This window comes from Barbus barbus (genome assembly GCF_936440315.1).
Source record: "Barbus barbus genome assembly, chromosome: 11".
Lineage (NCBI taxonomy): Eukaryota > Metazoa > Chordata > Actinopteri > Cypriniformes > Cyprinidae > Barbus > Barbus barbus.
The window spans coordinates 29,312,267-29,336,840 of record NC_136739.1 but is presented as its reverse complement, the minus strand read 5'-3'; the positions used below and the strand labels follow the sequence as shown (position 1 = coordinate 29,336,840).

Here is a 24,574-nt window from a genome sequence, read left to right as displayed (position 1 = left end):
AAGATCAGAAAGACTGATTACTATAGACATTCCGCTCACCTGAAACCTCACGAAGAGACACTCACCACATCCGAAGACTCCTCACGTTTGCTATTCACAATTGCACGCTGTAAATAAACACCTTGTTACTCCACTTACCATCTGTGTCAGACCCGTTCCTTTACAATCTTCAGGTGCAATGATGACTGGAAACACTGGCTTGGCATCCATGACGGGACGAGGCTCAGGAATGAGAAACAATGGACTTGTGAACACCAAACTTGCTGTTGAAATCCATGGTGTGACCAGTTCCATGGCCACCGGAGCTTGATGCACACTGAATTACTACAAGTTGTAATTCTGTACGATTATTCAGACCGACAAGTTGTGCAGATGATTGTCTTCAAACATATTTGCATGAGGTTAGCAGTGTATTGGGCCAGCGAGGGCTCGGGCAGCACTGTTTACTTGTCTTTGTTAGACAGTACAGCAGTGAGTGATGATTAGTATGAAGACAAGCTTGATGTGGGTTAGGCAAGCGTGTTTGTTAACTCATACTTACGATGCCTACAGTCTACACGTCACGGCACTCACCTGCATACAACGCCTGCTCTAAAAAACATTCCTCTCTGTGGAGGGAAGAGAAAACATGAGAAAGTGGCACAAAGGGAGGTACTTCATGGGAAAGGATGCAACTAAATGTTCAAGACTGGGGTGGATCGAAGTTGAGAATCAAAAAACAGCCACACTGAGTGATCACTTTTTTGCATATAAGGGCCGAAACGTCCCCCTCATTGTCTTTAAGTGGTGTCTACTTTAAAGGAAAGATACTTGAAATCCAGCATATGGTTATGTTATGAAGCATGGTTTTAGCTGGTCCTTAGTTGCTTATGAGCTAGTTTAAGATGGTCCTGAGTTGGTTATAAGCTGGTCCTACATGGTTTACTGCAGAAACTATTTTTAGCGGAAGGACATGCTTTGCGTCATGCCTAGTAACAATGCCCTTCAGCCGTTACTTATTCACCATACAGCACGGCCTCTCATACCTTATTGCTTACTCAAAAAAAAGTTATTACTGACCCAAACCTTAAATTGGTCATTTACATTAGAAAATAACAACACTGTGCAGAAAATTAAGCTCATACATATTTAATAGTGGCATAGGAGATTGATAAAATTGTCATGGTCAACAAAAAGAAAAACTGAGCAAGAAGAGGCAAACAAAGACAGAGAAGAAGAACCACTGAGGGTGAAAGATTAGGATGAGACATAGCAGTAAAAAGTCACTTTTTCTTCACAACATCTTGAGAAGCTTCTTCCTCCTCATTGTGTTCAGCAGGTGACTTCTCTGTCCTCCAATAACTCATCTTCCTTTGCTAACGGCAGTTGTTTTGTTAACTCTTCCTCTGCTTTCACCTTTGCCGCTGTTAACTCGAGTTGTTCTCCTAATTCCTGTTCCTCTGCTTTCTCCTCTTCCACTGCTAGCTCCAGTTGTTCTGTCAACTCCTGATCCTCCCCGGAAACTTCCAGGTCATTGTGATTAGTAAGATTTTGCTCATGTTCCCTCTGAGAGACCACTTCTCCGTCCACTAACTCTTGTGTGATGATGATGGCTTTCTTAAGTCCGACGGAGGAAGGAGGAGGAGCTGGAGACAGAACGTAGGCTGGAGGTTAGAGTCAGTCTCTAGTAATTCATTAAGACATTGATGTAGCATACCAACAATAAATAAATAAATAAAACATTAGAAGCTCTTAAAAGCAAACAAATCATTAAGGTTCATCGTGATGCATATATTAGTTTAGGAAGCAACATTTTAATAAATATTACTGGGGTCATTCTATGAATCAGGTGCCTATTACAGTTTGAGAAGGTAATTTAGCAAGATTTTGTACATTTCAAAAATCCCATCAGACAAGTGGGTTTAAAAGTTAACACATTGCATTGCACCATCTCAAGCTATTTATTATAGATAATAGATATTCTGAGATATGATTATTTCTTCAGAACAGTAACAGGGTGAAGTTTTATTTTAATTTGACAATTGGCATTATAAGCTCATGAAGTTAAAAGGTGTTTCTTTGAGAATTTGATGCTGATTGTTAATTTGACTCCAGTCATATTTTTGCATAAAATTCAACCGAAATGTAAACGTATAAACACTTTTGTTCAAAAGTTTGGGGCAGTTTAAAAAAAAAGAAGGAAATTAATACATTTATTCAGCAAGTATGCATCAATTGATCAAAAATGATTTCTATTTCAATTAAATGCTGAATAATGAAAAATAAATGTTTCAGTTTTCACAAAAATTAAGAATTTTTCAACATGGATAATAATTGTTTTGGGGTAAATCAGCATATTAAAATGATTCTGAAAATATTAAATACATTAAATATATTTTAATGTATTTGAAATATATTTAATATATGAAAATATTTTAATATATGTATTTTGCTTTTCTCAGTAAATGCATACAGGCTAATAGAGCCAAAAATGAAAACAGAGGTGGCTAAAAAAAAAAGGCACACAAATGGCACCTGTTTTGTAGAATGACCCTTTTGTTGTAACAAGTTGTGCAGATGATTGTCTTCAAACATATTTGCATGAGGTTAGCAGTGAGAAACATAAACAGTGTGAGTGATGTGAGTGTATTTGTCCAGTGAGGGCTCGGGCAGCACTGTTTACTTGTCTTTGTTAGACAGTACAGCAGTGAGTGATGATTAGTATGAAGACAAGCTTGATGTGGGTTAGGCAAGCGTGTTTGTTAACTCACACTGACGATGCCTAAAGTAAAGTCTACACGTCACGGCACTCACCTGCATACAACGCCTGCTCTAAAGAAAATTCTTCTCTGTGGAGGGAAGAGAAAACATGAGAGAGTGGCACAAAGGGAGGTACTTCATGGGAAAGGATGCAACTAAATGTTCAAGACTGGGGTGGATCGAAGTTAAAAGTCGTTCACTGAAAACTGTTGACCCTGACCCACACTTAGTGATCACTTTTCTGCATATAAGGGCCGAAACGTCCCCCTCATTGTCTTTAAGTGGTGTCTACTTTAAAGGACAGATGCTTGCTGGGACATGTTTCTCACAAGCCTGTAGGGAAAGAGTTTATGCCGTGTGTTTGTTACTATAGTGTGACTTCACCGTGGGAGGATAAGCTTTGTGCACGCTAGATTTGCATACGCAGCTCACAAGGGAAAATGCTATATGGCAACAGCAACGTTGTGCGATGTGCACATTAAAATCAGTGACCAAAATGAAAGGAATGATTTCAAAATGGATGGAATAGTCCACCAAAAAAACTATTCTGATATTATTTACATTCTAAACCTGTATGACTTTCTTTCTTCTGTGCAACTTAAATGAACAGTTTTGGTTCCAGTATATGAACATAACATAGAATGGAAGTCAATGGGAACCGAAAATGTTTGGTTACCAGCATTCTTCAAAATATTTTATTTTTTTTTCCCCATAGAAGAAAGAAATGCATACAGGTTTGGATTGGAACAACATGATGGCGCAACAAACATGCATAAACATGCTTTTTGTATTTGTTCTTAAAGGGATAGTTCACCCAAAAATGAAAATTCTGTCATTTACTCATCATCAAGTAGTTCCAAACCTGTATGAATGTCTTTGTTTTGCTGAACACAAAGGAAGATATTCTGAAGAATGTAGGAAACAGAGCAGTTCTGGGGCACAACTGACTTCCATAGTATTTATTTTTCCTACTATGGAAGTCAATGGTGCCCCAAAACAGCCTGGTCACAAACTTTCTTCAAAATATCTTCCTTTGTGTTCAGCAGAACAAAGACATTCATACAGGTTTGGAACTGATGACAGAATTTTAATTTTTGGGTGAACTATCCCTTTAACGACATCAAAACATTTTTAACAAACAGCAGTGTTTACCTGCATTTACGTTTTAGTAAAATATTTTCAGAGAAATTTAGACTTCTGATTTCAGAAACAAATCAGTAAATCAGAGTTTTGAATCATTAAGGATTATTGTGAATTATGATGATGTTTTTATCAGCTGTTTGGACTCATTCTGACGGCACCCATTCACTGCTGAGGATACATTGGTGAACAAGTGATGTAATGCTGCCTTTCTCCAAATCTGTTCTGATGAAGAAACAAACTCATCTACATCTTGGATGGCCTGAGGCTAAGTACTCAGCAAATTTGAATTTTTGGGTGAATTAATCCTTTAAAATAGACAGCGTGATCTGATGCAAGAAAATTAATAAAACTAACCAACTCTTATGGCATTTTTGCTACATTGTCTGAAGTCAACATGAATTTCATATATAAAAAAATGTGTAATTAAATCTTTACAGTAATTTTATATGACAAGCAAAAGTGTCTTGAATACATTGTGAATCTTTGATATATTTGATATATCTTCATAATGGCTTATAAGGGATTTGGCATCAGTCTAAAAGAAAAACTGATTCAGCTCATTAAGGACTTGAGGCGATTAAGTGTCAGGGAAGATTCGGGCATTGAGCTGGAATATTGTTTTCCCATCCATTTTTTGATCACTGTTCACAAACTCAATATCTCTCCTTCATCTTACCTGTTTTTGTCCCCCTTGTCGTCATCAACAACACCCTCCAACAGATGGTGATAGGTGGCAATCTCTGCCTCCAGTTTGGTTTTGAGGCTGAGCAGGGCCTCGTACTCGGCTGCCTGGCGCTCCAACTGCGCTCGCACCTGTCCCAGCTCTCCCTCCAGCTGCAGGATTCGAGAGTTGTACCCATTGACTTCATGAGCGTAACGTCCCTCCGTTTCACGCAGCGAATCCTCGAGTGATCGATTCTGCAAAGCACCAAGCAGAACAAGAAAGGTTCGGACACATCCAAATTTATGTTTCTCATGATCTTAATAACGTTTTGAAATAAGTCCCTCTGTGTGAAACTGACAATTATAAATGTTTAAAATAGAAATAGTAATAAAGAATGAGTAGGAGTGTCAAACCTTTTGACTTTCAGCAATTATTTTTCTGCAGAAATGTGCTTCAGAAATGATCTTGCCAAAGAAATTTGACAAACCGCCATATAAAAACGGCCCCTGTTTTCTCATGGTTTAAAAAACACTTGGGTGCACAGGAATAATGTGTATATTCAGTTGACATGCATGCACAGAGACAGGCATTGCATATTTTGTGCAAACACATTTCATAATCCTTTAAACGATGCATATGTCTGCCAGGTGAAAGTGCTGACTGTGTAGAATGCTGAGTGATTTGTCAAATGGATAATTTGTGTAATCTGTGTACCATACCATGTTATGCAGAGACTGCAGGTCAATTTCTAGAGATTGTTTCTGCCTGCGCAGCTCGTTCAGCTCTGTCTTTCCTGCCTGCAGAGCTTCTGTGTTCTGAGTCACCTCAGATGCGATGTTGTCAAACTGGATTGAGAGGAACAAAGAGAACAAGGGATTCAGGTCACATGACAATATAATGCCGCCTTATAATTATGCACAAAGGCACTTTCCACTTTCCCATAGGGTGCAAAATAGGGTCACAACTCATGAAAATTAAAAAGAAAAAAAAATGAAAGATGGTGCTTAATCTTTAATCCTTAAGAAACACAATTATTATATGGGCTGTTGGAATTTTTATTGTATTTTATATGAGATGTGCAATTTTTCTATTTCCTAATATATATAACAGAAGGAGAAAACAAAAGAATGCAAAATATGACTGACTTTGTTTTTATACCAGGCTTCAGTTTCCTCGCGGCTCTTCTGAACGGCTCGCTCATACTGCGTGCGGATGTTACTAATAGTCTCATTGAGGTCTGGACTGTTTTTATTCTCCATTTGCACATTGACTTGACAGTCGCTGATCTGGTTCTTCAGGTTGGCAACATCCTGTGAAATAAAACGATCAATGGATTTAGTTATATGGATTATAATGGCAGGATCTGGCAACATAGCTGCTGCTGGAGAGCTTAGTTTGTTTAACGCTTGCCCTAAGCATATAAAAACCAGGCAGGTTGGGATGGGAAGTTTTGATGACAGTAGCTCAAATAATGATTTTATGGTGACCGCCCACTTTTTTTTTTTTAGCAGGCCTTAGTTGGAAAGCATTTTGCCCATTCCCCATATATACAGTGGTCAACATTTGAAGTGGATCAAAACCATTCATCAAAGTTGTCGTTTACCCGTTCTTGTCTTAAAATAACTTTGATTAACTTTTTTAATCCATTTCAAATGTTGACTGTATATCTATATATCAACAATGTATATTGCAATATATTCAACAATGATTTCTTGGATCAAACCAGATGAATCTATGCATTGAAGCCATTGATTATATATAAATAACATGAATGTATTTTAAGCTTATTACATAATTTTAAAATAATTAATAAATATATTTAGTCAATTTTTAATCCCTTTTTTTCAAGGACTTTAATTTTAAATTAATTAACATTTACGTGATTTTAGTTCCAAGTATTTTAATATTAAAATAATTTCAAGATTTAGTTAAATTAATATTAAGTTCATTTTTTAAACCATTTTAATATTTTACAAGTATTTTAATATTAAAATAAACATAATATTGCTCAATTAATATTAATACTAAATAAATATTAATTACTGTTGAAATTATTTTCATAAGGTATTTTAACATTAAAATAGTTTAATAATAATTGTATTATATTTCATTAATTTAATAAATTACCTTTATTAAAATATTAATATTTAACAATTTACCATTATTTTAATGTACCATTATTTTTAATATCCAATTAATTCAAGTAATATTAATATGTAACAATATTAATAATACAATTATATCTAAAAAAATGAAATGAAATTGTTGACTTGATTTGCTTAAATTTGAAATCACGCTGATTTATGATTTCTAGAGCACTACACAGTAAAATTAATTCCATTTCTTTTCCTATTTGTTGCGCTCTGTTAACTTACTAACTGCTGCTGCTTCTTGTGACTAGATGGCTGCTTGTGGTCCAACAGTGAGTCTCATACAAACACAGATCAAACGAGTCACGTTTAATCAGTGTTGAATGGTGTGTTTAAGGCGTGTACCTCCTCATGGTTCTTCTTCAGGAACGCCAGCTCTTCTCTCATAGACTCGATCTGGCCCTCCAGCTGCATGCGGCCCATGTAAGTGTCGTCCAGCATCTTGCGGAGTCGTGCCAGATCCTGCTCCACCCCTTGCCGCATGGCCTGCTCCGACTCAAACCTGCCCGGAGCGAATCAGTGAGTGCTCATTTACATCAGAGACTACAGGGCGTGTGTCGTATTTACAGCAAACTGCGATGCAGCTCGGTGACTGCTTTGTATTTACACAATATGAAATATTTGTATAGTCTATTTTTTTTATATCCTAATTTGAGAGTTTTTAATATTTCATCAGGGAATAAATAAACAGATAACTCACTTGACTTTGAAATCGTCAGCAGCAAGCCTCGCATTGTCTATGTGCAGGAAAAGTCTGGCATTGTCCAAAGTCATTTCCTGGATCTGAGGGGTTGATGTACAAACACAAACACTCATAGCATTGTCTTGCATTTAGGGTTCTCATTACAGCATTTCAACAAATAGCAGATTTTTTTTTTTTACAATTCTCATTAAACTTTATCCTAATAACCAACAAAGGAAAACAGACTAAATCATACAAAGTAATTAAATAATTTAATAAATGCAAAATAAATAAAACTTTTAATGCATAGCTATTATCTTTTAAATCGTTATATCTCTTAAAAATATTTTTTTTAAATGCATTTTGATAGTCTTGATAGTCACTACCAAAGTTTGGTTCCTATACTAAAAACTATGTTATTATTTTTTAAATATTTTTTTTAATGTATCTTCAAAGGGTTACAACACTCATAATAGACCAGTTTGGATACCTAGTAACATTTTTGTGACTTTGTCTTTTTTTTATATATAAAAATATTTCTTCCATTTTGTTTCTTAATTGTATTTCAATTATTTTCTTGCCGGGTTGTAACATTATTGCCTTTTGTTGCTTTTGTTGTGGTCACTCAGGCAAAATGCATATTTTTACTAAAATAAAATAAATAAAAATGCATTATGAAAAAGAGATATTTAATTATTATTATTTTTTTATTGAATCAGTTCCACATTCAGTTAATAATTAAATATATTTTGATTAAATCTTTAAAGGTTGCAACATATTATAAGCAAGTTGTTGTTGAACATTTGTCTTTACAAGCTTAAATCAGACTTAAAATTTAATTTGAATTAAGTTGGAGCAGGTAAAAACATCAAGTTACCAATTATACATATAAACTTGTATCTCATGCATTTAAAGAAGTTGCAGAGCTGGAATTTAAAGGAGCGGAAACTTTTCAGAAGCTCAAATAGAAGAACATAATTGGCCAACGTAATTCCTAAACTTTCATTTGTGTTATTTCATGATTTACTATTATTCTGAAATAAGGAAAATAGCTATAGAATGAGCAGGTGTGTCCAAACATTTGATTGTGTACTTTATGATAAAAAAGCATGCATGAGTACATAACAAAACCTTTTATTTGCTCACCTGGTTTCTCAGATCCTCAATGATCTTCTCATAGGCACTCGAGTCTCTGCCGCTCTCAGCTCCTTTCCTCATCAGAGCCTCTTTGATTTGCTCCTCCAGTTGATTGTTGGAGTCCTCCAGGAGTCGCACTTTTGACAGATACCCCGCCAGACGGTCATTCAGACCCTTCATGGTCTCTTTATCATCAGCTGGGCCAAAAGTGCTGCTGTTGATCTGCACGATCGGACGCAGTGTGTTTGCCAGATTCCCTATAGCGGCTGGGGAAATGGCCCCAAAAAAACTGCCCCTTGGCCCCATGCTGCCAGACAGACTTGAGCTGGAGAAACTCCTGGAAGGGCTCTTGAACGACATGATGCGGTTAGAGGTGCCTTTGAGCGTGCTTGCGAGACGGGTCTGTTGTTTTACCTGCGGCAGGTAGTGTGAGGGGGTTTGGGAGCAGCTATATATAGACTCAGCTCTGTCTGGTGCGTTCAGATCTCTACAGTGATTGGTCAGAGGGATGCAAGTCTACACCTGCACGGATCTCATTTGTTTGCAGATTCCCACAGAGGATAAACAAGGATGTACTCAAACTACACTGAAGAGAATTTAGAGTAGGGCTGACTTTAAAAGCATTTTACACTCTGAAATTGCTAGTAAATTTCACTAACAATTACAAACAAACAAACAGACACTCAATTAAACATGACATTTTTGAAGTAGAAAAAATGATTTTTTTATTTACAACAAAAATAATTTATACCACATGAAGAATTTGTCATTTTAAGAAGTTGTCACATGCATGAGTACAAGTTATATTTTGCTTATTCTATACATATTATTTCTGTTTATTTCACAGGTCCTGTCCAGGTCCTATTTCACCCTAATATTACAAGAAAGACATTACATTTAGCTTTACCTTTTGTGACAACATGCCTCAATAGTAATAGCTAATGGGGTAAGTTGTCACACTGGGCACCAAACAACCTCTTATAAGCTTTTCATCAAAATATAAACAGTAAAATAATAAATGGTCAATAAGTATGGACAATAAGTATGGTTTTAAAATGCTATTTGAAAAGTGCATAGAAGCACATTGTTTATCTCACAAATCCTGTTCAGAACACATCCACGTCATATCATTCTTCACCAGGTCAAATTTCACTTTCTATATACACAGTATATTTAAAAAAAGAAAAGAAAAAAAGAAATATTTTCACCCTTACAGTCCATAAATAATATGGACTGTACACATTGACCTTTTGTGACAACATGCCCCAATAGCAATAGCTTATGGTATTGTCACACTTTATTACAAGGAGTAAATTAGGAGAAGTTTATTACAGGCTTTTCATCAAAATACAAATATTTTTGAAAAAAGGAAACACAAAAAATGAAAGAAACAGCAAAAAAAAAAAAAAAAATGGACATCACAGTTCAAATATTCAGTTCAAATCTTGTGTTCACTTAAAAAACTAAAAAAAAAACTAAGATATGATAAAAATATCAAATTCTCGTTTCATACACATATTCATAAAAACAACCTGATTTAAGGTTAGAGGTTTGGATTATGTTTTTGACACCAACGTACACAACTACCGCTAGAGAGAAGGATTCATGTAAATGCAAAACGTTCTAGCTTTTATACAGGTTTAGCTCCAGCCTGCCCTTTATATTTATGTACATTCTTCTAGGCTTCCAAATAATTAAAATGCATATTATATATTAATACCAATCTGTAGAAGTATGTAATCATGCTATACAACTTTCATATTCTAATTATATTTTCATCATATTTCATATGTTAATTTCTTTCGTTTTTGAAGTGTTTATTATAATAATGGGACCTGTGGCATTTCCACACATGGCCACATGAAGGCAGCCGAGACCGCTGCTCGCAAGAAAAGTTCTGCAGGAATCAAGAATAAGGAGTAAACAAAACACTGGAGACTAAACATTGTAGTAGAGCTTTAGCCTCACAAGAATGACAAAGATTGGATTGTTATGAACTGACAAACAACCTGGAAAGACACAAAGACGGATCCAGAATCCTCTGCTGAACTGAATTATGTCAATAAAGATTATAGACTTCTGAGAAGGGCATAGAAATGACCAAAATGTGTGAACAGAAAATTCAAGACTCTTAAACTCCCATAAGAGTCAGTTGAAATCAAATGGCAAAACATATAAAAACCATGTATCAATGCTAATACTAATGCATGCTCTCCTCAAAATATAGTGTCCGTCTATAAGAAAATGCATGATTATCTTTTGGGAGTGAATTTGTTTGAATACAGCGCTGTCTGGTTCTGCTCAGTGAGAGAAAGCTTATCTCAGAGGTGTTTTCGACTCAAAAGATCACAGATGCACAGGCCAGCCAAGATGTGCTGTTTCTCAGAGAGATAAATCACATCCGACAACTTCTCCACCTGTTGATTCCTCGAGCCTAATGACAGACTGAGCAAAAATATCCATGCACTTTTTTTTGTGTGTGTCCTTCTCAAAGGAACATTGTCAGATCTTTGGCTAATGTTCTGGCAAGGTTCTCTCAAATGTTCTTTCAACGTTAATAGAACATTTGCACAAAAAAAAGGTTATTTATACATTATGAAATGTTTTTCTCTGAATCATTTTTAAATGTTACTGCTTGTTTCAGAACATCCAGAGCACATTCAAAAGTAACATTTCCATTTAAATTGGAATGTTCTCTTAACATTCAACAAAAATAAACGTTGAAACGATACAAAAAAGGGTGTACAATTTTTTTTTTTTGCAAAACAGCAGCTTGAAAATACTTTCAAATGTCTCCTTCAGGTTTGGATCCTTCAGGTTTTGGATAAATTATGGATTTTAATTTTTGAGTAAACCATTTCTTTCTTCCAGGTAAAGATCTGCTGAGCTTCAATCTCAAGCTGGAATGTTCTGAGCATGGAAACCCAGAGAAGCAGAGAGAAGGATAACATCCTGAATCTGACGAGCCAGCACGAGGTTGCTGCCGCTTGCAATAAAAATTATGGAGAGCAGAACAAACAGGGGAAAAAAAAGATGAGTATTGCTTTTGTTCATGTGTATCTGATTTTGATCTAGTTACCTTTTCAGTAAAAATGCATGCATCCTTCTCTGATAAGTAAAATAATCTAATTTGAAATTCTGATTTGTGGCTGCACTTCTGCTTTCATTGATGAAAGCACCTTTGTGATGGCTCTTATTGGATCTGGTTTTCAGCATGAAAGGTCACAGCACAATAAATGGCCTGAATTAACCTGACTAGTTCATAGGGTGCTCCAGCATTTTGGGGTCAACTTCTGTGCAGGTGGATTTTATGATGCAAGTGAATATAATATAGTTCAAGAATAATAATGAAAGGAAGGAAACCCTATAACCTTTCTGGTCATTGCCATTGGAAAATCTCACCAAATTTAATTAGCTTAATAATTTAAATAATTAATAATTTTAATGATAACAATGTATTCATTAGTATTTTTAGTTGTATTTGTCTTTTAGTTATGCTTATTTAAATATTAACATTGCAATATGTTTTTAGAAATTTAAAATGCTTACTGTGTACAAAAGTTTATTTTAAAGTACATTTTTTAATTTTAGCATGTTTTATTAAGAGATTTGCTATCGTTCCATTGTCAAAAATGTATTTCATGTAACTTTTAAATTAGCACCAGCACTGCCGTTTATTTTATCTAAAAGTAAATAAATTAAAAGAATAAAGAAATAGCTTTCAGACCATGCATTCTCACATTTACACTTTTATTGAATCTGAGTGTCTCCTGGACATTGGCCTAAAAACATTGGGGTGGTGTTTATATAATGCTCTTCTATAATAACGTATCTCATCTGCCATTCATATTTATTAACATCCCATACCTTACAACAGAGGTCCTCACACAAAAGCAGGAGTGACTGTCCTCCCTTCATATTGAGTAAGCAATAGCTGCTCTTCAGAGACTTCCGAGATTAAACGTCAAAGGTCAAGTATACGGTATTATTTTATTTATTAATTGTTTTTTAATTTAAATTCTGCCTGGACAATGTCCGAAATCTTTCATAAATATTTAACCATTTTATACCATTGTGTGTTTTTATTATACTTTTTGAGTTAATAAAATAACTAAATATTTTTGGTACAATATTAACCTTAAAATATAAATTTCTAAATATAAGTTTTATGCTATAAATGAAGTAATTTAATACTTAAGATCAAGAGTTTCTTAAATGCAAGAGCAATAGCAATGCTTTGCATGCACCGTTTTTAAAATTAGATTGTTTTCTGATAAAAGTTACAACGGAACTCTCTGCGAGTAGCAAGAAGGAAGAAAGTTTTGGGTATCGGAAGTGCAAGAGATGAGTGTTTAAGTGTGGGTGGAAGGATGAGGGTGTGTTTGTGGTTTTTTACACTATTGACCTTCTTTAGCTTCTATTTCAAAACTGTGGGGAACAAAGAGTCAGGCTTACAGACTGAGAGGTTAATCAAATACTTTCCTCTTTATATAAATGCACATGTGAGTAATGATCAACATTAGTGTGTAGTTGCCAATGTTTGTAGTGAACTTACTGAAATGTTCTCAAGGGACATATTTCACATTATACCCTGCAACACAAACTATCAGGACAGCTCGATTTGTCTTTATATCTCTTGTTTACAGTTACTTTGTGATTTTAGCTCTCGCAAACACAGACAATACTCAAAAGACTTGCTCCAGACTTTCTCCAGTGTATCGCTCAACAGTTTCCCACCGTGATGAATACACTGTTTATGGGTTCGTCAGCGGAAGGACCCTTTCTGGGAATGAGTGTATGAGTAGGATATTTCAAAACGCTCTTATCTCAGTTGCAAAAAATATCTTACCACATCTATGATCACACGCTAAACCACGGGTCAATTTAAAGTTCCCATAATGGAACTTCCCAAACTCTTAAAAAATAAAAATGCTTCAAAAGGTTATTCAAGCGATGCCATAGAAGAACCATTTTTGGTTCCACAAAGAACCATTCGGGCAAAGGTTCTTTAAAGAAACCATCTCTTTCTTATCATTTTATAATCTGAAGAACCTTCTTTCACCACAAAGAATCTTTTGTGAAACAGACAGTTTCTTCAGATGTTAAAGGTTCTTTATGGAACCATTTAGACAAAAAGGTTCTTCTATGGCATCGTGAAGCACCTTTATTTTTAAAAGTGTATGACATCAAAAGTGTGTCTCATTGTAAATGCTTTATCTCAGTGAGAAATGTTTTGATCAACTATTATGTTGTAGTCAACTGAATGTCCTCAATTTGTAATGACAGACAAACAGACAGATAGATAGATGGCGTTTTTTTTTTTTTTCTAGCCAAACCACAAAAAACAATAGATTTTTTGTAATGTATTTTTATACTTATGAAATATACAATTATATTTTTCATTAAATGTAATTTTATATTTAATGAAGAATAAAAATAATATAATTAATTTTATATAGTGTAATACATTTAACATATTTGTTGTTGAAGCATGAAGAATATACTTGAAAATATACAGCTATAATATAACTCCTAAACACAATCATAAACGCATGTTTGCTGTATACAATGTGTGATGATCCAAGGGGCTGTGGTACTTTATTTTGTCCAGCAGGTGTCTCTAGGTAACACTTTTTGTGTCTCCAGGTTAATTGTGTCACAGGTGTGGAAAATTGGTTGATTAACCAGGCTGCTTTTAAGATGCTGGTTTTCACCCTGAAGAGAAGAAAGGAAAGGGAACAATTGGGTTTGGTCTCTGCTGGTCTCGCGGCTTGGTGGATATGCTGACATTTCCTCCTCTCCAGTCCAAGGCTTGATGTTGTGGTTTTTGTATATGTAGTTTTTTTCTGTTATTTTAAATGTAGTTGTGTCTGTTTTATAATTAAAATACTTATGTGCAAATTTGATCATGTGGTATGGCCTCTCCATTTATGTTGCTGCTCCTTGAGCCAAGGGGTTGTAACAAATGTAAAACATTACTAATTGGTTTGTAGTTTTAAACATATTTTTACTGATACATCAAAGTCATTTTTGCACTCAACATTAGTCAACTAGATGACTTTATCTTCTTGACAAATCAGCACAATTTGCAACAACAATGTAAAATACATCACAGAAAACTGAACATTTAAGTATGCAAGGCATAAAAAATAAATACAAGATGTTTGATTTTCAGTGACAACACAAAACTCTCTGACAAAAGACAGATGTGATTACTAAGTGTTTTGTTCTTTTACACTACCATTCAAAAATTTGGGATCAGTAATTTTTTTAATAAAAATTATTACTTTTTTCAGCAAGGTTGCATTAAATTGATCAAAAGTGACGGTGAAGATATTTATAATGTTACAAAATATTTCTTTTTCAACTAAATGCTGTTCTTTTGAACTTTCTATCAATTAAAAAACACAGTTTCCACAAAAATATGAAGCGGCACAAATGTTTTCAAAATTTATGATGATAATTATAAGAAATGTTTCTTGAGCAGCAAACCAGAATATGAAGCATCACGTGACACCGAAGACTGGAGTAATGATGCTGAAAATTCAGCTTTGCATAACAGGAATAAATTACATTTTAAAATGTATTCATTTAGAAAACAGCTATTTAAAATTGTAATAATATTTCACAATATTTCATGCATTTTTGATCAAACAAATGCACCCTTGGTGAGTCTTTTTTCCAAAATATTAAAAAATCTAACAAACCCAAACTTTTAAACAGTAGTGTACACTCTTAAAAATAAAGGTGCTTCACGATGCCATAGAAAAACCTTTTTTTGTCTAAATGGTTCCATAAAGAACCTTTAATATCCGAAGAACCTTTCTGTTTCACAAAAGGTTCTTTGTGGTGAAAGAAAGTTCTTCAGATTATAAAATGGTAAGAAAGAGATGGTTCTTTAAAGAATCTTTGACTGAATGGTTCTTTGTGGAACAAAAATGGTTCTTTTATGGCATCACTGTGAAGAACCTTTATTTTTTAGAGTGTATATTTCATAAAGTATTTAATGCACAACAGATCTTTTATTTATACATTCATTTGAAACATCCTATCTACTCACTGTCCACTCGTCAAAGTGCAATATCTCTGTTATTCTGTCCACCTCTCCAGCGGTTTCTCAGTTTAAGCATCAGCCTGCTGATGGGCTGAGTGTACTGCTTGTTGGCCAGTCCCAGTATGAGCGGAATGATGGCCATGCTCCCGATTCCCGTACAGGACATAATGATGTACAGATAAGAGCTCGGCAAGCTCACCCCGCTCTGCAGAGCTGTCACAGACATGAGCTGGTAGATGATGTACGGTACCCAGCAGACCAGGAATGTGAGGGACACGGCGGCCACACATTTGGCATAGCGCAGGTTAAGCTGCTGCTCGTGATCCGACGGCTGCTGCTGCTGAAGACGGTCCACGGCACGGTGGAGCTTACAGATGTTGTGCAGCTGCTTGCGCGCGATCCACAACACCCGTCCCGTCATGGCTACAATAGACAGCATGGCCGGCAGCACCAGTCCACACACTTCCAAATAAATGAAGGCCTTGGGAAAAACCTGTTTGTATGAGCACACCTCATCCTCTTTGGAGGAGTTACGAGACATGGTCGATCTCAAGAACGTCTGGTTTGAGTCAGAGCTCTGGTTGGAATTGGGTTCCACCCAATTATTCCATCCAAAGGCGGGAAGTGATGCGTAGAGCAAAGGTGGGAGCCAAACCGTCAACAAAGCCAATGGGAAGCAGCGGTGAACCCAGAACTGGCTGTGGTGGAGCGGGCTGACGATGCATAGGTAGCGTTCGTAATGCACCATCACCAGATTGAAGAGGAACGACAGGAACAGAAAGTTGGGGAAGATGTACATCACCAAGCAGTGCTTGAAATCCAGCTGCCGGTCGAGCGTCATGCGGGGAATGAAGGGTAGGGCGATGCCGGTGCACAAGTCGGCCACTAGCAGGCTCAAGAAGAAGTAATTTGGGGTGTTATGCAGCTGACGGTTACAGGCGATGCCTATTATGATGAAGAGGTTGGAGAAGATGATGATCGAAGACAGCGGCATGGTCAGATAGAAGATCAACTTCTCTATGCTCAGCTTGTCGAGTGGATTCATGATGGAGAGCTGTTCCCCGCTGGACTAAACCAGACTAAATCTTGTCCATCCACTGTGGGGGTGAGTCCTGGAAACAAGAAATATATAGTAAACAGGTCTTGCTTTATATACAGTAAATATCAGTTCAGTTGCTTGTGCGCATAATCATTCATCTCACAGCACTACTGGCTTGTTTTACTTCTGTTTTATATAAGACAGAGTGAGCGTGAACATCTGACCCACTTGAAATGAATTCAAGGAATAGGCCACACACACACACACACACACACACACACACAATGAAAACTTTCTCATGATTTACTCAACCTCATTTCAATACCATATGCTGTTGTTTATTTATGTGGAACAGTTATTTTAGTATCATTGCTGCTATCTTAGTGTTTATAAATATATATTTTTAAAATGTCTATTTTTTTGTTTTGTTTTAAATTTATGTTTCAGTTTTAGTCATTTTAGTGCTTAAACTAAACAAAATTTAGCCTAAATTAATTTTTTTTTTTTTTTTTTTTTTTTTACTTCTGTTAATGCCAATGAAATGTTTTTAGTATTTTTCTTTTTTAGATTATTATTTTTATTATGGTTACATGAAGGACAAACAATAACAGACAAACAGACCCTTCATATAACAACAATCTGTGCAATGTGTAAAATGAAGCACAAAAAGTCAGACAAAAAAGGAGAATGACGGTATACAAGACCAACATGTTCTACCAAAAAGTAATTATAATAGTAAAAAAAAAAAAAAAAAGGATTGCTACCAATCTAAAATAAATGAATACATCATTGGTCCTTGTAGCTCAATAGAAAAGTAAAAACTGGTCCCCACATTTTGTCAAATTTTTCAGAGTTCCCAGAGATGGTATATCTGATTCTTTCAAGATGTAAAGTAGAAGTAAGTCCAGTTAACCAGTCAGAAAAGAGAGGCCTAACTAATATTTTTCTTCCATAAAAGCAAACAATAGAACAATAAAAATTAGTTAACACTAAAAATACTGCTGTGGAGCATTAAAAAAATCATCAGAACTCTTTTTTTTCCCAGTGTATGTTAATTTTTTAATATTCAGTTTCTTGAAAATTTATAAAAGTAGTTTGTATGACTTGCATGCTATTTTTCAAGACTTCTCAGCATCATACGATACATTTTTGCGAGGAACAGACAGAGATTCAGAGAAGTCATTAACATTATTTACCCCTAAAGGGTGCATATTGCTATTGGATGTGGAACAACACGAGGGTCCTTAAATATTTGAATTCGATATCCAAACTAATCAGTCTGTTAGCAGTTCACTGGTCAAAACATCTGGTATATCAGCCATTTCTGTATCACGATGCACAACTGTCACTCAAAAACACTCACGTTTTCATATTTGTATTGTGCTGGATGCAGTAAAAATAGCAAATGCGGATAAAAACCACTACCAAAACTGCCTAACCACAAAGTATCACAGAGCATGTTTTTTTTTTTTCTTTAACAGGTCTTAGTAAGCCAGTGCTGCACAATTGCATCCGGCTAATGTTCAAATATTCATATTAGGTTCGTGTTTCCATTTGTATTAAACAATGGTGACATGAGCGCTATCAAATGTCCATCACTAGCAACGCCAACTTTCCTCTGCATTCAAAGTGAAACTGAAGGTAAGTTTTGGTTTATGTTCAATTCACTCACAGAAAATCAGTACATAAAACCACAGAACTATAAAACAATTACAGAGACAGTTAAGAGATTCACTGCTCTATTATGCAAGAATGATTCAGAAATATACAGTGTGGTCTAAAAATCTGATAGCAGGTCATGATGGTCAGATGTTCTTCTACTGAAGCTGAAGATGCTCTTTGGATCATCTCAGGTCATTAAAACAAATACTAAGCCATTCTGCTTGTTTTACTTAAGTTATTATATTGACAAAGTAATTTATAATGTAAAATGTTGTTCTAAATAATCAAAATATGTAAAATATGAATGTTTTAAGTAGTGGAATCAGATGTTCGTATCCTAATGCACTTTAAACGCTTCACTGACTTGAATGAGGAAGCAGAAACTCACCTTACAAATAAAGTTAATCTTCACACAACAGACTCACGTAAGATGCTCCAGCCATGTGTGAATCAGCGATTCAGTGATGTTCCTCTCACATCTGAACTCTTTCTGTGTTCCTGTCCTCTTTCTCTCCACATCAGCAGCATCTGAGCTGTGCTCACAGAAGTCAAAGAGCAAGGGCTCCAGCAGGATGCTTCTTAAAGCGACAGCGACCTCATTCTGACTTCAGCCATGAAGCATCACAGGAGAGGTATTTCAACTCAGGAAGCCACAGTTTACTCTCATTTATGAGATAGATGTGGGAGGCATGTAAACATGCAATGCTTATATCTCATTGTATATTTCTATCATAAAAAGTTTAATCACATATTAAGAGGTAGTTTGTACAACAAGTAGGTATAAACTAAAAAGAGTGCTGCACATAAATTTGTACCACTTCTAGGCAGCAGAATATACTTTAACTAATTCAATCTCATGTCATTCCAACCCTGTAATTAATTTTTTCTTCTGTGAAACACAAGATGTTTGGAAAAATGTCTGAGATGTTCTTTTCTATTTACAATGGCTGCATTTATTTGGTAAAGTAAGCAGTAAAATCTGTACTTTTGTGAAATATTATTACAATTTAATATAGTTATTTTCTATTTGAATATAAAATGTAATTTATTCTTGTGATGCAAAGCTGAATTTTTGGCATTGTTAATCCAGTTTTCAGTGTCACATGATTCTTTAGAAATCATTCTAATATGATATTTACTGCTCGTGAAAAAAATTATGAAATACATTTTTGTAACATTAAATGTTTTTATTATTACATTTGACTAATTTAATGTCATTTATGAATAGAAACATTCATTTCTTAAAAAAAATAATAAAAAAAACATACTAACTTTTTCATGGTATTGTATATTTACAAAAGGAAAAAAAAAACAGCATTAAAGTATAATAAATGTAGTTCATATGAGCCATGCACTATATTTAAGCCTTTCGAAGCAATACGATATGAAAATGTTATTGTTCACTTTTTCTGTGACATGCAAAATGACAATTGCTGTCAGTGACGTCAAACCTGCTGTGACATGTCTAAATCCACCATTTTATTCATTGCTTTAAATGTAATATAATAACATAAGGGTGAGAAAATGATGATAAAATGTTCATTTTGAGTGCAATTTGGAATGCATTATGCCTTAGATACATGCAAACGTTCTTTATACTGTATCTGCACAGTCCCTGCTGTACTCTAATAGCAGGGATGTATGAGAACAACATTCAGTTTGCTGAGGAAAAGCAGACGGGTGACAGTGAGGCTTGCTTTGCCTGGTGCCACAGCAAACACATTTATCAGTCTCTGTGTCTCGGATGGCCTCATCCCTGAGATATGCAGCGTCCCAAGTACAGAAACACACGTCGGCGTGTACACACGCTTCAAGGAAAACACATAAAAAGAAGTGTCGGTGTTATGTAATTAAAGACGCATTGTGCTGGTTTAGATTGGGTGAGGCATGTGGACAGGAAATGGACACTTGGACATTCTGTGGCTGTTTTCCTGAGTGGTCAGAAGTGAAAGCAGTTACGGATGGAAGACATCGGTCATTTGATGTCAGAGATTTCCAGACACCTGACAGAAAGAGTTATGGTCACGTAACAAACAGATTCCAAGCATGCATGATTGTCCAAAGTGTATTTTTGGCCATGTGAGAATGTAAAGCTCTTAAAGGGATAGTTCACCCCAAAATGTAAATTTTGTAATTTTTTTCTTCTGTGATGATACACACACACACACACACACACACTCACACACACACATATATATATATATAATATAAGGTGTCCTGAGATGGTTGTTGTTTAGATTCGTTAATATTTTTAAATTGTTTTTAAAACAAGTGTCTTATATGCTCACCAAGACTGCATTGTTTTGACTAAAAATACAGTATAAACAGTAATATTGTGAAATATAATTTCATTTGAAAATAACCGTTTTCTATTTGAATATATTTCAATTTTCAGCATCATTATTCCAGTCTTTAGTGTCATAAGATCTTTCAGAAATATTTTGTTTGATGAATAGAAAATTCAAAATAACAGCGTTTATTTGAAATACAAATAATATTTGATCAATTTAATGCAGGGTTCCTCAAATCTTTCCCTGGAGGGCCAATCTGCAGCAGAGTTTAGCTCCAACCCTGATCAAACTCACTTAAAATTTCTAAATATGAAATTGTGTCCGAATGGCATGACAATTACATTAGACTGTACAGAAATTGAAATCTACATGCTAATACACACTATACCCAAAGTCCCGCAATGCTGATTTTGTTAATAATTGAGAATAAAATATAACAATAATAATAATTTGCACGGTTTGATGTGATATGAGCTAACTGATCTTTAGATTAAATCACCATTGGTAGCGTGATTTATGGTAATGCTTTTTTATTCAGTTGGTCAGAACAAATGTGGCAGACTTATTACTTGTTCAGATGACAATATACGGTGAAAATTCTTATTTGGGTCATATATTCCAAGAGGTAGGCTAGAATCTGTGATTGCGTAGTACAGTAAATATCCACACTGGTGCGGTGACTGACAGACTGACACATATACTCCCAGGGGCGTAAGTAACCACTTATTATTATTTTTTTTTGGCAGACTGATTACCAATTGTATAACCAGAGTTTAACTACAAATACCATGGTGAACTATATAGTGTGAAACCGTTGTTAATTTGTGGTTACCATGGTTTAACTATATTCATGATTTTTTTTTTTTTATATTATTGAATGGCGAATTCGGAAATAATCACTTTAGTACATTCGGCAGGCAACAACAACAACAACAAAAATATGTAGGGCAGCGGGCCAAATTGTCTGCCAGGCCCCCGGGAATTCTCCCGGTGCTCCCGATGGCCAGTCCGCCCCTGCATACTCCTCAAACCATTAGTTTCATCCGCGCTGGAGCCGTGCCAGAGTACAACCCCACACATGGAAGATAATTCCGCAAAAAGCTGATTTTTCACCCTTTTTGTCATCTACCAGGCACATTTTAAGTTAGATCTATTAAAAAGAGTAATAGCAAACAATTTAATGCTTCATCAAAGTTTAATATTTAGTAGCTGTACATCGTTTATACCTGTGATTCTTCCCAGTAGCTTTTTCAGTGGACCTCTGTAGTAAATATACGCCCAGGAGCTATAAAATGAGAAAAATGTTTAACCACAAATTTTATACATGCCAAATGCCACAGTGACGAGCATTAAGAGCAGGAAATAGGGTAAAGGCCAAGCACTTCACGTCAGCCAAATGACTTTACCACGGCTTTTTGCAGTAGGATATATCCATTTGTCAAACACAAAACTCTAGGTAATTACTATAAAAAACCCATCGTACAAAATATCCACGAGTGCCGAAACAATATATCCTACTGTAGTCTTTAAAGCACATGTTGGCTGTGTGTACACCGTATGCCTCAAATGCATTGATTGAGCATTTAACATTTACAATATTTACTATCAAAGGCAGTTTTGCAAAGGAACTAAGTTTGATGAGTGTACAGTACCATCTAGTGGATAGTTTAATGAGTACAGCACCCTATAGAGACGTGGTTTGCAACTGGTTAACCTGGCAGTGGGTTAACTTCACCATGGTGAGAGCTATTAGTTAGCATTCCCATTCACCTCAATGCTACAAACACGTGGTCCAATTGTACCACACATTTATCAATATTAGCTAGATAGCTTTCTAAATTACTCATTCAATTCTGAAATTTCACGTTAAAGAATTGTTCATTTTAATACACTAATTGCATTTTAATTATCAGTCTTAATCTCATAATATATGATCATTTATATTAAGTAATATTTGCTTTGATAAAATCAACTTAAAAGCATCTACCATTCTGCCATTATATCTTTGGCATATCACAGTCTTAAAAATAACAATAATAAATAAAATAATACAGAAAATAATAATAAAACAATATACTACTTATTACAATTATTGTGCACGTTTTCATGACATCACCTCTTAAGTTAGAGGCTAATTTGTATTATTTGTACTTTTAGATTTTAACCTAAAATCATCAGTCTGAATGATTGAATAGTTTATGAAAAATTATAACTGTTTATTAGTTGCATGTTTTTACTCTTTGGCCAACAACAAAACAAAACCCGACACCTTTACAGCTACATGGTAACACAATATAGTAAAATAAAATATAAATGTTTAACATTAATAATGAGAGCTTCTCATATAAGATAGTTGGGTTCATTTATTCTTAAGTCTTAATAAATATTAGAGACTATATTATGGAGATATTTTGTGATATTGATGAATACATGTGCAATCCCGAGAAACTGTATTGCACTCTTATGATTATTATGGCTCTCCCTGAAAAGCTAAAGGGAAATCGATACACAATATCCTGAAAATTGAAGCCGGAACGACAGTTTACACACCCTTAGACTTGGTCTTTGATTTTATGCAGTAATTAAATTCCAGCATTAATTAAAAGAAGAGGCAGGAACAACATTGACTCTGAATTGCATTGTGTCTTAAGCACGTTCCCTGTGTCCTCTTGAAAGGCCAGTTGTATATCCATAGAGCATGAGGCCCTCGCCATAACTGACCCCTTTGAAAGGGCTGCCAAATGTCGGCTTTGAGTCAAATTCCTCACATCATGGCTTTTGCGTTGGGATTAAAGGGATGATGGTTATTGCTGTAAAGTCAGCTTTCTAAACACCAAACACAATCGTGTCTTAATGTCCACTCGTAACTTGAGCTTAACCTTTGACTGGTCGATTCCTGAATCAGTTTTTCTCAGATACTGACTAAAAGTGGCATTAAAACAGCTAGACGGACAATAACAGAACTAAATATGTATATACAGGTCCTTTTAAAAAAATTTGCATATTGTGATAAAGTTCATTATTTTCTGTAATGTACTGATAAACATTAGACTTTCATATATTTTAGATTCATTACAACACAACTGAAGTAGTTCAAGCCTTTTATTGTTTTAATATTGATGATTTTGGCATACAGCTCATGAAAACCCAAAATTCCTATCTCAAAAAATTAGCATATTTCATCCGACCAATAAAAGAAAAGTGTTTTTAATACAAAAAAAGTCAACCTTCAAATAATTATGTTCAGTTATGCACTCAATACTTGGTCGGGAATCCTTTTGCAGAAATGACTGCTTCAATGCGGCGTGGCATGGAGGCAATCAGCCTGTGGCACTGCTGAGGTGTTATGGAGGCCCAGGATGCTTCGATAGCGGCCTTAAGCTCATCCAGAGTGTTGGGTCTTGCGTCTCTCAACTTTCTCTTCACAATATCCCACAGATTCTCTATGGGGTTCAGGTCAGGAGAGTTGGCAGGCCAATTGTGCACAGTAATACCATGGTCAGTAAACCATTTACCAGTGGTTTTGGCACTGTGAGCAGGTGCCAGGTCGTGCTGAAAAATGAAATCTTCATCTCCATAAAGCTTTTCAGCAGATGGAAGCATGAAGTGCTCCAAAATCTCCTGATAGCTAGCTGCATTGACCCTGCCCTTGATAAAACACAGTGGACCAACACCAGCATCACTGACTGTGGGTACTTGACACTGGACTTCAGGCATTTTGGCATTTCCCTCTCCCCAGTCTTCCTCCAGACTCTGGCACCTTGATTTCCGAATGACATGCAAAATTTACTTTCATCCGAAAAAAGTTCTTTGGACCACTGAGCAACAGTCCAGTGCTGCTTCTCTGTAGCCCAGGTCAGGCGCTTCTGCCGCTGTTTCTGGTTCAAAAGTGGCTTGACCTGGGGAATGCGGCACCTGTAGCCCATTTCCTGCACACGCCTGTACACGGTGGCTCTGGATGTTTCTACTCCAGACTCAGTCCACTGCTTCCGCAGGTCCCCCAAGGTCTGGAA

General features: G+C 35.6%; 2 protein-coding genes across 3 annotated transcripts; both read right to left on the bottom strand.

Moving 5' to 3' along the window:
• Window positions 1-1,107: 1,107 nt before the first annotated feature.
• Window positions 1,108-8,934, bottom strand: LOC306877168 (keratin, type I cytoskeletal 18-like). Of its 2 annotated transcripts, XM_079428734.1 has the most exons (8): window positions 8,525-8,934; window positions 7,397-7,479; window positions 7,042-7,198; window positions 5,692-5,856; window positions 5,266-5,391; window positions 4,559-4,800; window positions 2,794-2,828; window positions 1,115-1,625 (listed from the first exon to the last, which is right to left on the bottom strand). In XM_079428734.1, exons 1-8 carry the CDS (start codon window positions 8,873-8,875, stop codon window positions 1,312-1,314), a joined length of 1,473 nt encoding a protein of 490 aa, XP_079284860.1. In that variant the 5' UTR covers window positions 8,876-8,934; the 3' UTR covers window positions 1,115-1,311. The 2 variants fall into 2 exon arrangements, with proteins under 2 accessions (XP_079284861.1, XP_079284860.1); XM_079428735.1 differs by lacking the exon at window positions 2,794-2,828 and having other exon boundaries at window positions 1,108-1,625.
• Window positions 8,935-14,504: 5,570 nt separating this feature from the next.
• On the bottom strand, window positions 14,505-18,827 carry LOC306876840 (G-protein coupled bile acid receptor 1-like). Its single transcript, XM_079428267.1, has 2 exons — window positions 18,659-18,827; window positions 14,505-16,681 (listed from the first exon to the last, which is right to left on the bottom strand). Exon 2 carries the CDS (start codon window positions 16,612-16,614, stop codon window positions 15,586-15,588), a length of 1,029 nt encoding a protein of 342 aa, XP_079284393.1. The 5' UTR covers window positions 16,615-16,681; window positions 18,659-18,827; the 3' UTR covers window positions 14,505-15,585.
• Window positions 18,828-24,574: the final 5,747 nt, after the last annotated feature.